We start from the raw sequence: 11,358 nt of genomic DNA, 5'->3' as shown, positions 1-11,358 counted from the left end.
CTGTCTCTGGTGGACGAGGACTTCATCAGGTGCGACTGCCTGCCGCCCCGCTGTGCGTCTGTCCCTCTCTGTCCATCTGACACTCTCACTGTCTCATCTCGATTCAAAACAAGCTTTATTGGCATGACCAGTCTCCACGAGAGCGGAAATGATCACGTTTTCTCTCTTAGCTGCGTGTCGTCCTGCTGCTACAAGCTGCTGGAGACGCCGGCCATTAGCCAGGCCAGGAGCCGGACCTGCCGGCTGGCCGTGCTGCACCTCCTTGGGCTGCTGGTCAAGAGATACAACCACATGCTGGGTGAGCGGCTCTGTCTGTATCTGTCTGTCTGTCTGTCTGTCTCCCAGTGTTTAACTGTCCCTCTCTCCGCCCCAGGGGCCAGTGTGAAGGTGGTCCAGTTCCTGCAGCACTTTGAGCACCTGCCCTCTGTGTTCGCCCAGGCGCTGCAGCTGTGGACAGAGGAGTATGGCGTGAAGGGCATCGTGGGAGAGGTCATCAGGTGAGTGGGGTTCCCACTGATGCACTGCTGTCATGCCAGGGCTGGCTTCCGTCAGTCAGTGCCGATCTGCATCAGTCCAGTCCGTGTCCGTGAGATCGACCGCCTCTAAACAGACTTCCCACAATGCACCCTGCTGTGATCCGCCTGGCCTGTAGAGTTTGTCATTGGTTCGTCTCTCCTGTGCAGAGAGATCAGCCTGAAGTCCAGCGAGGAGATGGCCCGAGAGGGGTCAGGGGTCAAGGCCTACAGCTGCTTCCTGGCCGAGCTGGCTGCCCTTGTCCCCGAGGCCGTGCTGCCGCACGTCAGTGTGATCTTGCCCTACCTGGAGGGGGAGGTGCGTCCCCTTGAACAGCGATGTGGCGTTGCACTGTGTTACTGTAACTAATGATGCGCTTCTCTGTGTCAGGCTCGGGGAGGGGAGGGGAGGGGAGGGTGTATTCATTTTTAATGTTCACTACAGTAAATCTCACGCCCCAATGAGTTCATCGCCTCTGATGCACCCCCGTTTCGCAGTGCGTCAGTCTCCGGGTGGGCGTGTGCGAGGTGCTGGGGGAGCTGGTCCTGCGCTGCCTCAGTGGGGAGGACCAGGCCGAGGGCCGGCGGACACTGCGTGGTCAGCTGCTGGACACCCTGCAAGAGCACTGCCTGGACACCAGCGCCCAGGTCCGAGCCCGGGCCCTGCAGCTCTTTACACGCGTCCTGCAGAGCAAGGTAGGGGCTGTGGGGGGTCTCGTGTCCAGTCGGCCAGGGCTAATGGACTGTACTGTCCAGTCTGTGTCACTGGTCTGCTGTGTGTGTAGTTCTGTGTTTATACTGTCACTGGGGCACCACTTTAACCGAAGACTGTGACTTTGCCCAGTGATGAGACCAAGGCGAATGCGAGCCGATTGGCCGGGAGCGTGGGTGTGATCTCTCCTGATTGGCCGGTAATCTTGGCAGGGTGGCGGAGACTTGCCGCTCTGCTGTAAGGGTCGGCCTACAGTGACCAGCCCCAACCCCTGCTCTCCCACAGCCTGTTTCTGGAGAGAGAGGGCGGGGGCTGACAGTGTGTGTGTGTGTGTGTGTGTGTGTGTGTGTGTGTGTGTGTGTGTGTGTGTGTGTCGGGAGATGGTCCCACACCCCGCTCCCTCTGTGGGTTGGTCGGCTCTGAGCGGCTTCTTTGGTAATCTGAGGGCATGGAGGGGCCTGTGTGCAGCAGCGGTGTGGTCTGTGTGTGCGTTAATGGCCGCCCCTGCTCCCCCAGGCCCTGCCGCTGGTGCGCTACAGGGAGTTGCTATGTGTGGCCGTGGGCCGGCTGTGCGACCGCTCCGTCATCGTGTGTAAGAGCGCCATCCAGCTGCTGTGCGCCTTCATCTGCAACAACCCCTACAGCTGCAAGGTCAGTGATGCTCTCGGACACCGTGGCCTTCTTTGGTCCCGCGCCCTGTTACACACTAACACTGCGTCTCCTGCCTCTCCTGTAGCTCAGCAGTGCAGACCTCAAGGCCCCCCTGGAGAAGGAGCTGGCCAAACTGAGAGCGCTGAGAGAGCAGCAGAGGCCCGCGGCACCAGGTAACTACCATCACTGACTGTCCGTCCGGCTCGTGCGTCGGCCCCACGCTGTCTGGCCCGGCCTCTAACCCCGCTCCCTCCGGCAGTGATCGAGGCCTGGGAGGTGTGGCAGGCCATGGAGCCGGAGCTGCTGCAGACGGTGTGGGTGGAGCTGGAGAGAGGGAGTGAGGCGGAGGGGGACCGAGAGGAGGAGATCCAGGCACAGGGGTCAGCACAGGACGCGGCCCTGAGGGTCCGGCAGCTGCTGCACGGCAACAAGTACAGGTACGGCACAGACCGGGAGGGGCCGGGAGGGGTTGCAGCATCTGAGGGTGTCGGTGTTGTTGATTTATATGTGTTGCTGGAGAGGGGCTACTCGTGGACTCGGCCTCTGACAGCGGGGTGTTGTTGCAGGCAGGCTGTGCGGCTGGTGCTCAGCGCAGTGACGCTGTTCCCCCAGTCCGAGCTCTTCCGCTGCACCTCTCCCACCAGCGCAGATGGGCTGATGGGTGTCCTGGGGCTCGTGTTTAAAGGTGTGTCTCTGTCTGCACTGGGGGGTGGGGGGGGGGGTCTCTCACTGGGGTCCGCTGTCCAGTCAGAATGTGAAGTCCCTCTCTCCCCTCAGGCCCGGAGAAGACCCCTGACCCGCCTACTGACACTCCTCCAGAGAGGAGCGAAGGACCGGAGGAGGACAGGAGCGAGGGGGAGAAGGAGGGCGAGCCCAGCGAGCTGCAGAAGCAGGAGATGCTGGTCCAGTACCTGAGAGACACGGAGAGCTTCGCACTGCAGGTGGAAGAGGCTATCGCCACCATCGGCACCATGCTTTACTGGAAGACCACCTCAGGTATGGCAGCTGGGGGCCCTGTCCTCTCAGTGTTAATGTGCTGTAGTAGTCAGTCAGTGTTAATGGACTCTCTCCCTCAGTGGTGCAGGAGGCCGTGCAGTTCTGCGTGGCGGTGTGTGAGTTTGGTGTGTCTCAGTCCCTGGTGGTGATGCGCCGCCTGCTGCCCCTCGTCTGGTCCAAAGACACTGCCGTCAAAGAGGCGGCCATGGAGGCCTGCAGGAGGCTGTACCTGCACCCCCAGGGCGAGACGCAGAGGTACTGACTCTCTGTATAACATGCGTCTCTGTCCGTGTCTCTTGTGCGCGGTTACTGTAGTAAGTACGGTATTGCCTCCTCTCCCCAGGCTGAAGGCTCAGACTCTGGTCCACAGTCTGTCTCTGCTGATGATTGATGCCTCGCTGGGAACAATACAGTGTCTGGAGGAGATCGTGAGTCTGCGTCTTCGCTCTGTGTGTCTGTCTCTCTCTCGTTGGGGGGGGCTCTGCATTAATGTGTCTCCTGCACCTCCAGGTGCTGGAGTTCCTGCAGGGCAGCGCTCTGCAAGCCAGTGTGGTGCAGGTGCTGTGGGAGCGCTTCACTGGGCGGAGCCAGTGCAGTGCGCTGGAGCGCCGGGCGGCTGTGCTGCTGCTGGGCATCGCAGCTCGGTGAGCACCGACACACTAACAATGTATCCACTCTCCCACACTGACACCGACACACTGACACTGCTGCTGGGCATCGCGGCACAGTGAGCACTGACACGGACGCACTGACAGTGCACCGACTCTCACGCACTGCTGCTGAGCATCTCAGCATGGTGAGCACTGTTGCACCAACTCTCCCACACGTCACTCACCCAAGCGCTGACCAACACACTAGAGTTGGGGTCAATTCCACTTTTCAGACGCGTTCCAATATCCAAATTCTTCTGCCGTTGACATGACCGGCTCTTGGAGTTGAAGTGAAAAAGGAGTTCCCAACACAATTGGAACGGGACAACAAATTGACCCAAGCCCATCCCCCCCTGCACTGTCTCTCTCTGACCCCTTTGCTGCCCCTCTGTCTGCTGCAGTGTGGAGAAGGAGGTGGTGCTCAGCAACCTGGACACACTCATCTCTGTGGCTCTGGGTGAGAGAGTGACCGAGGACTTCCTGCTGGCCAGAGACACGTGCATCGCCATCACCAAGATCGCTGACCAGCACAAGGTACCGTCTAGGTCTGTGGGGTCTGTATTAGGGTCTGTGTGTCTCTGTGTCAGGAGTGTCTGTGGGGTCTGTATTAGGGTCTGTGTGTCTCTGTGTCAGGAGTGTCTGTGGGGTCTGTATTAGGGTCTCTGTGTCAGGAGTGTCTGTGGGGTCTGTATTAGGGTCTGTGTGTCTCTGTGTCAGGAGTGTCTGTGGGGTCTGTATTAGGGTCTGTGTGTCTCTGTGTCAGGAGTGTCTGGGGTCTGTGTGTCAGGAGTGTCTGTGGGGTCTGTATTAGGCTCTGTATTGATCTCTCTCTGTCTCAGTCTGGTAGCTCTCAGCCCTTCAGACTGCCTGCAGATCACCCCCTCTTCACTGCTCTGACTGATGCCATCACTGCAGGTACGGTCTCTGTCTTGCCCCAGTGTTTCCAGTGCAGTTGCTCAGTGCTGATGAAGCCCCTCCTCTCGCAGGCCTGCTGCTCAGCGATGCCCACTGGCTGTCCTTCATGGAGCAGGCGATCAACCTCCTCTACCAGCTCTCGGAGTCGCCTGACAAGACCTGCGCCCGCCTACTGCGCCGCTCGGCCCAGCAGCTATTGGACGATGTTGCAGAGGGGGGAGGGGCTCAGCCAGAGGGTGGCCAATCGGAGACTGGGGACCAGGGTGGCCAAGGTGACTGTGGTAACCTGGTTTTCTGGAGGTGCTCTCGAGCGCTGCTGTGTTGGGTCAGTCGTTCACTCCCTCTCTCCCCCCGCAGTGCGCAGCGCCTCTCTCGCACACCTCCTGTCTCTATGCGGCTCCGTGGCGTTCCGGCAGCTGCAGCACCTGGAGCGCAGTGTGAGCGCAGAGCTGCGCCGCCGCCGTGCCGCCCGTGAGGAGAGGGACAGTGTCCCCCAGCGCAGAGGGCAGGTACTGCGCCTTGGTCCACTCTGCTACGCACTGCGCTGTATTAATTCTGATTGATTTATGCGTCTGCGTACATGCGATCTGCGTACGGCACCCGCGCGTCTGCCAACACACTTGCACGTAATGTTAACATGTACAGGGGGTCAGTGTTGCATTAATACATCAGTCTACAGGACATGAAGAAACAATCCCGTTATCTGTGGTGCATCTAGGGTTGCCATCTTTCTATCATCCAAATACGGGGGAGAAGGTATAATATGAATGTTGTACTGTCTTCTCCAGCTGCCACCCCACAGTTTATGCGGTAGGCTTTACTGAATATAATATAGCCCACAATCTGGGCTTTATAGATCTTTCACAATTACTGACTTTATTATAATCATGTTGATTGGTGAAACCCCAATGGTGCCCCATAGTTTTGTGAGACCTCTGCACATATCCAGGCCAGTACAGTCCATTATGCCTGTTCCACTGGCTTAAGCATCCGTGCTGTGCCCCAGAGCTTTTTGTAAAACCAGGCCGTTGTCAGGAGGTCATCATCGATTTGTGTTTTTCGTTTTAAAAATGAGCTCTAATCGCTTGTAGCGTTTTCTGCCTGATGGGAAAGGACTTTCGTGTCTTATTTTATTTATGCTTTACATGATTGGAGACCGTGTAATAAATACATCTTTCTGTTGAGAGATATTAGGAAGAGCTAAACATGTATAGACCACATTTAGACAAGCATTACATTACCATAAGAACACTTCCATGTGCAACATTACAAATATTTGCTATTTATTATTGTAATCATCAAGATGCATTTAAAATGAAACAACTTGACTCCCTTAACTTATTACTCTTACTACAAATTACACTTTTCATATCATTTCAGACGTCCTTAACCAGGGCAAGTTACAGTTGAAACAAAATACACACGTTTCACGATTAATCATCGAGATACAATATAGCCAGTTATAATTTAACTGAAGTGTGCACGTTTCAGTCATGGCGTGTATGGACTTATGGACGCATTTATTAAACCAGTCCTTAATGTTTTAGAGGGAAACTTATTTCTTTGTGATCCCACACGACACTTGAGATTGTCTTCCGACATAATGTAGCCGATCTCTTCCCTGTCTGTCTGCAAGTCCAGCACACATCTCGCTTCTGAAAGCAAATCATTTCCTCAGTGGGTGACGGACGCTTCCGGCTGTGTCTGGCAGCAGATATTTAACGTCCACAAAACACGGACGTGTCCAGATGCTTAAGCCAGTGGAAACGCCTGTATAAGCATACGGGGCCAGACGTGTCCACCACTGGAAACAGGGCATTAGTGCGACATACATTTGGTGGTTGAGGAGATGCATTTTAAACACTTTCGCATGTCACCACACCATTTCTCTGACCTGCAGTGCCTACAGCCACACTGCACACCAGTGGCGCAGCGCTGGCCAATAAGCACAGCTGAGCGATCGGCTGCGCCTCTCAATTTCCTGCTCAACCAATCGGCGCCATGGTATCTTTGCAGACGTATCTGCGTATCTTGGCAGAAGCATAAATAGGGCTTTGCACTGAAGTACTGTGCTGTACTGTGGACGGTGCTGTGCTGACCCGCTCTCTCCCTGCAGCAGGCGTCCAATGAGAGCGCGGTGGAGGCGGAGATGGGTCTGACGGGCGCCTCGGCCGACGACACGGAGGCGGAGCTCATCAGGAAGATCTGCGAGACGGAGCTGCTGAGTGGTGAGGGGGGCACGGCAGTCGGTTTGAGTTCATAATCCCTCCCTTGAGCAGTGACTAAATAAAGCTCTCGCCCTCAGATGACTCGGTGCTGTCCTGCTTCCTCCCCCTGCTGGTCAGCGTGTGCAGCAGCCCGGGCCGGTACAGCCACCCTCCCCTGTACACTGCCACCTGCCTGGCCCTGGCCAAGTACATGATGATCAGGTCAGTGTCTGTGCATGTGACCATCGGTCTCGCACTGCGTTCCCTGGTTTCTGACTCCCGCCCCTCCCCAGCTCCACAACGTGTGAGCGCAACGTGCAGCTGCTGGTCACCGTGCTGGACCGTGCCGCCGTGCCGGGTGTGCGCTCCAATGCGGCGGTGGCAGTGGGAGACTTGACCGTGCGCTTCCCCAACCTGCTGGAGCCCTGGACCCCCCACCTATACGCCAGGTAACTCCCCGCCCCTCCCTTGGAGCCGTACGGGTCCATGGGTATCAATGTTCCGACTGACCTCCCACCCCCCCCAGGCTCAGCGATGCCTGCCCCTCGGTGCGTCTCACCGCGCTCACCGTCCTCACACACCTGGTGCTGAAGGACATGGTCAAAGTCAAAGGTCAGGCCAGCGAGATGAGCCTCCTGTTGGTCGACCCCGATCCGCCTATCCGCAGCCTGGCGCTCAACTTCTTCAACGAGCTGGCGGCCAAGGTAACGGCTTGGCCCTTCTCATTAATCAATTAGGCTGCTAACAAGGCATCTGTTCTCTCCCTTGACGCATAGTTTCACTCGCCCTCTCCCCCCTCTAGGACAATGCCATCTATAACCTGCTCCCTGATATCATCAGCCGCCTGTCTGAGCACGACAGAGCCGTGAAGGAGGATGACTTCAACACCATCATCAAGTGAGTCCCGAATATACCTCCCTTCATCCCTCTCACTGTATCTGTCTTGTGGAAGTAATGCATCAGCCCTGTGGGGTCTGTGTGTCAGGAGTGTCTGTGGGGTCTGTATTAGGGTCTGTGTGTCAGGAGTGTCTGTGGGGTCTGTATTAGGGTCTGTGTGTCAGGAGTGTCTGTGGGGTCTGTATTAGGGTCTGTGTGTCAGGAGTGTCTGTGGGGTCTGTATTAGGGTCTGTGTGTCTCTGTGTCAGGAGTCTTAGTCTTACCTCTCTCTCTCTCTCTCTCTCTCTCTCTAGGCAGCTATTCTCCTACATCACTAAGGATAAACAGAGTGAGAGTTTGGTGGAAAAACTCTGCCAGAGAATCAGAACAGCAAAGTCAGTCTCCCTCCCTCTGTGGCTGCAGTATTAATCCCTCCTTGCTCTGTGGCTGCAGTATTAATCCCCTCCCCTTCTCTGTCTGTCAGGGAGTGTCAGCTGCGTGCCCTGTCTCAGTGCCTGTCCCTGCTGCCTGTGTCTGATCGCGCTCTGGGCCGCCTGCAGGAGAACTGGGAGTGTTACTGCGACAAGCTTGGCGCAGAGGGGGCGGGGCTGTATGAGGCGCTGCTGTCACTTACAGCCCGTATGCGGCGCGGAGCCAAGCCGGAGCTCAGGGTGAGGTGGGGGGGTGGCCGGGCAGGGCTGCAGTGCACAGTGCATAGTGCATGTGTCTCACACTTGCTCTCCCTCCCTTTCTCTCTCTGCAGGCTCAGATAGAGGAGTTCGAGAGGAGGCTGACTGCAGTTCACACTCGGGGGCTGGAGAACGTGGAGGAGGGAGGTGCCCCCAGCCCCTCGGGCAGCCCTGCCCCCGGCCACGCTGACCGCAGACCCACCAGAGGTACGGGGATGCAGTGTACTGTAGACACTAAACTGCATTGTCGAGGTGCACACACACAGTACGTGCTGTTGGAGCTGCCTCGTCCTGTCTGGGCAAGGCCCTGCAGCACTGCTCCTCAGTACCACGCCTGCCCTGGTCGCCCCCCCCGCCACGGAGACGGGCGCGGCGCCATGTGCGTCAGGCAGCGCGTCGGCACATGTATATGCACACTTGTTTTTAATACTTTTATTAGCCTGGTGCAGGGATGGCGAACTTCCTTCTGGCTCTAAAGTCTGGTTTGTTTTCGATGCCAAATGCAAGAGGAGGCCAGTTAATTAGGGATGTACAATTCTATAAAATGGCAGTTTTTGTAAACTATTTTTGTTGTAGTTAAGTTATTAAGCAAACTTTTTCCAATGAAACAAACCACATTTCCACAATACAAGATAATCAAAAGCTATTGGCAGACAGAACCCTGACCCCCTGTGCTCTGAGCACCTGAGCGCCGGTCTGCCCATGGGAGTCAGTATAGCTGAGTGAAGCGAAGCACCAAGACCATTATTCCCAATGAGATTATAAATATGCAGGTTCCACTTCTGCTCACAGATCACTGTACACTTGCATGTGTAATGGCACTTGACCAGCTCGCTCACTTCTGGATCATGTCCCTTTATCTTGGACAAGGAGCATCTTTAATCCTCATTCGAATTAGAGAAATTGTGCTGAATTGCAGTGGGACACGTGTGCAAAGCAGCCGCAGCATTACAGAGTAAGGGCATCACAATGAATACATCAGTGTTGTATGGCTACAGTGCAGTGAAACGCTTGAATTACTTCTCATCAGTCTGAGGATTATAATGCCAGCGTACATTAAAGCCACAGTGCGTTACCCCATTTTGCTAACTTCAGGAAGTTTTTAAATGGCGGAGTGTTAATATGGATAAGGCCGTCTGCTAAGCAATAAATACCACCATAAAAATTATATAAATGATTGTGGGATTCTCCAGTTTACCGGTATCTGTCATGTGAAAAAGATGCTGCTTTCCCACGCGTTCAATAACATGTCCACTGCTGACCAAATGCGTCACAACAGGACACGCTTAACAGTTCATCTCCCTCCCGGGCCCAGAGACGCACAGCAGCAAAAACCATAATAACGTTAAGAGCGCGTTTGTGCAGCACGGATTTCCACAGTTCTGCGCAGAACAAAAACTCGACCTAAAACATGGATACACACGACGCCTACTAAACCCGAAAATGACACGAGTGTCGTCATCAAGGTGACGTGCCAATTGGGTCAGACAACGGAGGGGGGGCTGGAAAAAACTAAAACGGGGCGTGCCAACCTATACAGCTCTGTGTGCCACTCCAGTGATTTGTGCCATTTCCTTGTTTTACTCTGATTTATATAGTACTATTATTATGTATTTATTCTCCATCTCTCTACTGTGTTTTTGCAGGATTGGAGAAATGTAAATACTTTTGTTCTGTAGTCCTACTACCAACAGTGATACCTGAACATATGTTACATGTGTGAGCCTGTACTCTACCTGTTGCTCAGTAGTAAAAAAAATGTCATGTTGAAAATGTACATCGAACCCACCATGGAAAGGAAATAAACATGGCCTGCCAGCTGGGAACGCCTGCACAACATGTTGAACACTGATAGGTCGCACTGTTCTGCTTCCAGCCAATCGATATCTGATCTCGTAATTGTAAACCAGTTCACCGCACCAATGAAATGCAGCCTTGGGTTTTCAGCTGAGACGCGTTGTTGAAAACTCAGTGATGGTTGTGGTTTAAACTGCAGTTTCGTGGTCGACGGTCACAAAAACTACCTGTCCTGGGTAATGTTTTATGAGTCTGCCCAGAATGCATCGCTGACAGAGGTGCAGTCACGGTCTGAATCTGTGAAACAAGATGCACAAATATTCTGAATGAAACGGCAGGAGCGTTCATTGGGTAAATGATCTTATCTCCTCATCTGAACAGTGGAATATGCTGTCATGTTAATTTCAGTCCGTATCGCCCACCCCTCATTCAAGCATGTTTACACTCGACACGTTTTGAAGATGTAGAGCTAAGCATGGCTTCTAAGGCTGGGTAATGCAGTAAGAGGGGGATGCTCAGTGTATAATTCACTGTCAAGACAGGGTTTTAGCGTGTTTTTTTTCAATATTGTAATGTATAAAGTAATGGGATGGGATTTTTTTATAGGACCGGATGGGAATGTGGGGGTGGGTTGTGTGTATATAGACAGGCTGCACTTGACAAATAGTCCTGTCGCATTCTGTACCACCAAGAGAGTTCCCATCCCATCACAGACCAAGAATCGGACCCGTGTCCCCACTGTGCAGTGTGTCTGTCAGTCTCGGCACCGGTGTGACTATTGTGATTGTGTTGTGCAGGTAAGGGCCGCAGTCTGGCTGCTCAGAATGGGGGGGACAGTGCCTTCAGCACCCCACGGCCCCGGCCCAACAAGGGCCCCCGTGCCAAGCCCTGCATCGCCTTCAGCAGTGACGAGGAGGACGCAGGTGAGCACATGGTTCCCAGCAGGCCTTTCACCTGCTCTTGAGGGGCATGCTGGGAGACTTGTTAATTTGGTTTAAGCTACATTATCCACCATGCATTTCACTACCCTAGGAATGTTTCAATCCGAGCAGTTCTGCTCCACTATGGTGGTGTCTACTGTATTAAGCCTCTCTGTCTCTCTCAGACTTGGACGCGCAGCTCTCAGAGACTGAGACCCCGAAGGTCACGACCCCCATCACCCGCTCCAGCAGACGGACACGGCTGAGGAACTGAGATCTTCTCCCTCCCCCTTTCACTGTCTGTCACTTTTTACTGTCACCAACACCCTCCCTGGGAAGAGGACTGTTTGATGTGTTACGTGTGGTCTGGATCAATAAAAGTTTTTTGTTTTTTTTTAACCCAAGACCTCCCTCTTGCTCCTGTCCTTTGCTT

At 54.5% G+C, this 11,358-nt stretch overlaps 1 protein-coding gene and 1 non-coding gene across 3 annotated transcripts in view; both read left to right on the top strand.

Moving 5' to 3' along the window:
- ncapd2 (non-SMC condensin I complex, subunit D2) overlaps positions 1-11,329 on the top strand; it is an 18,628-nt gene extending 7,299 nt beyond the window's left edge. The window contains exons 6-32 of one of the 2 annotated variants that reach the window (XM_066712381.1): positions 1-29; positions 171-298; positions 374-497; positions 684-831; positions 1,011-1,208; positions 1,741-1,875; positions 1,961-2,048; positions 2,135-2,312; positions 2,442-2,560; positions 2,653-2,871; positions 2,952-3,126; positions 3,215-3,299; positions 3,382-3,515; positions 3,923-4,055; positions 4,361-4,436; positions 4,508-4,708; positions 4,794-4,945; positions 6,556-6,664; positions 6,742-6,865; positions 6,937-7,092; positions 7,170-7,347; positions 7,446-7,540; positions 7,834-7,914; positions 8,004-8,190; positions 8,283-8,415; positions 10,803-10,928; positions 11,111-11,329. The exon at positions 1-29 is cut by the window's left edge and continues 120 nt beyond it. In XM_066712381.1, coding sequence (XP_066568478.1) covers positions 1-29; positions 171-298; positions 374-497; positions 684-831; positions 1,011-1,208; positions 1,741-1,875; positions 1,961-2,048; positions 2,135-2,312; positions 2,442-2,560; positions 2,653-2,871; positions 2,952-3,126; positions 3,215-3,299; positions 3,382-3,515; positions 3,923-4,055; positions 4,361-4,436; positions 4,508-4,708; positions 4,794-4,945; positions 6,556-6,664; positions 6,742-6,865; positions 6,937-7,092; positions 7,170-7,347; positions 7,446-7,540; positions 7,834-7,914; positions 8,004-8,190; positions 8,283-8,415; positions 10,803-10,928; positions 11,111-11,199 — 3,600 coding nt within the window. In that variant the 3' untranslated portion in view covers positions 11,200-11,329. Of the gene's footprint in view, positions 30-170; positions 299-373; positions 498-683; positions 832-1,010; positions 1,209-1,740; positions 1,876-1,960; positions 2,049-2,134; positions 2,313-2,441; positions 2,561-2,652; positions 2,872-2,951; positions 3,127-3,214; positions 3,300-3,381; positions 3,516-3,922; positions 4,056-4,360; positions 4,437-4,507; positions 4,709-4,793; positions 4,946-6,552; positions 6,665-6,741; positions 6,866-6,936; positions 7,093-7,169; positions 7,348-7,445; positions 7,541-7,833; positions 7,915-8,003; positions 8,191-8,282; positions 8,416-10,802; positions 10,929-11,110 lie in introns of both variants that reach the window. The other variant, XM_066712380.1, reaches the window with a different exon arrangement.
- Positions 1,351-1,673, top strand: LOC136760217 (small nucleolar RNA U85). The gene has a single exon (XR_010820179.1). It is a non-coding gene; the product is annotated as a small nucleolar RNA U85 (small nucleolar RNA).
- Positions 11,330-11,358: the final 29 nt, after the last annotated feature.

This window comes from Amia ocellicauda, chromosome 1 (assembly GCF_036373705.1).
Source record: "Amia ocellicauda isolate fAmiCal2 chromosome 1, fAmiCal2.hap1, whole genome shotgun sequence".
Classification (NCBI taxonomy): domain Eukaryota; kingdom Metazoa; phylum Chordata; class Actinopteri; order Amiiformes; family Amiidae; genus Amia; species Amia ocellicauda.
The sequence above is the reverse complement of the archived record's forward strand: the minus strand, read 5'-3'. Positions and strand labels throughout refer to the sequence as shown.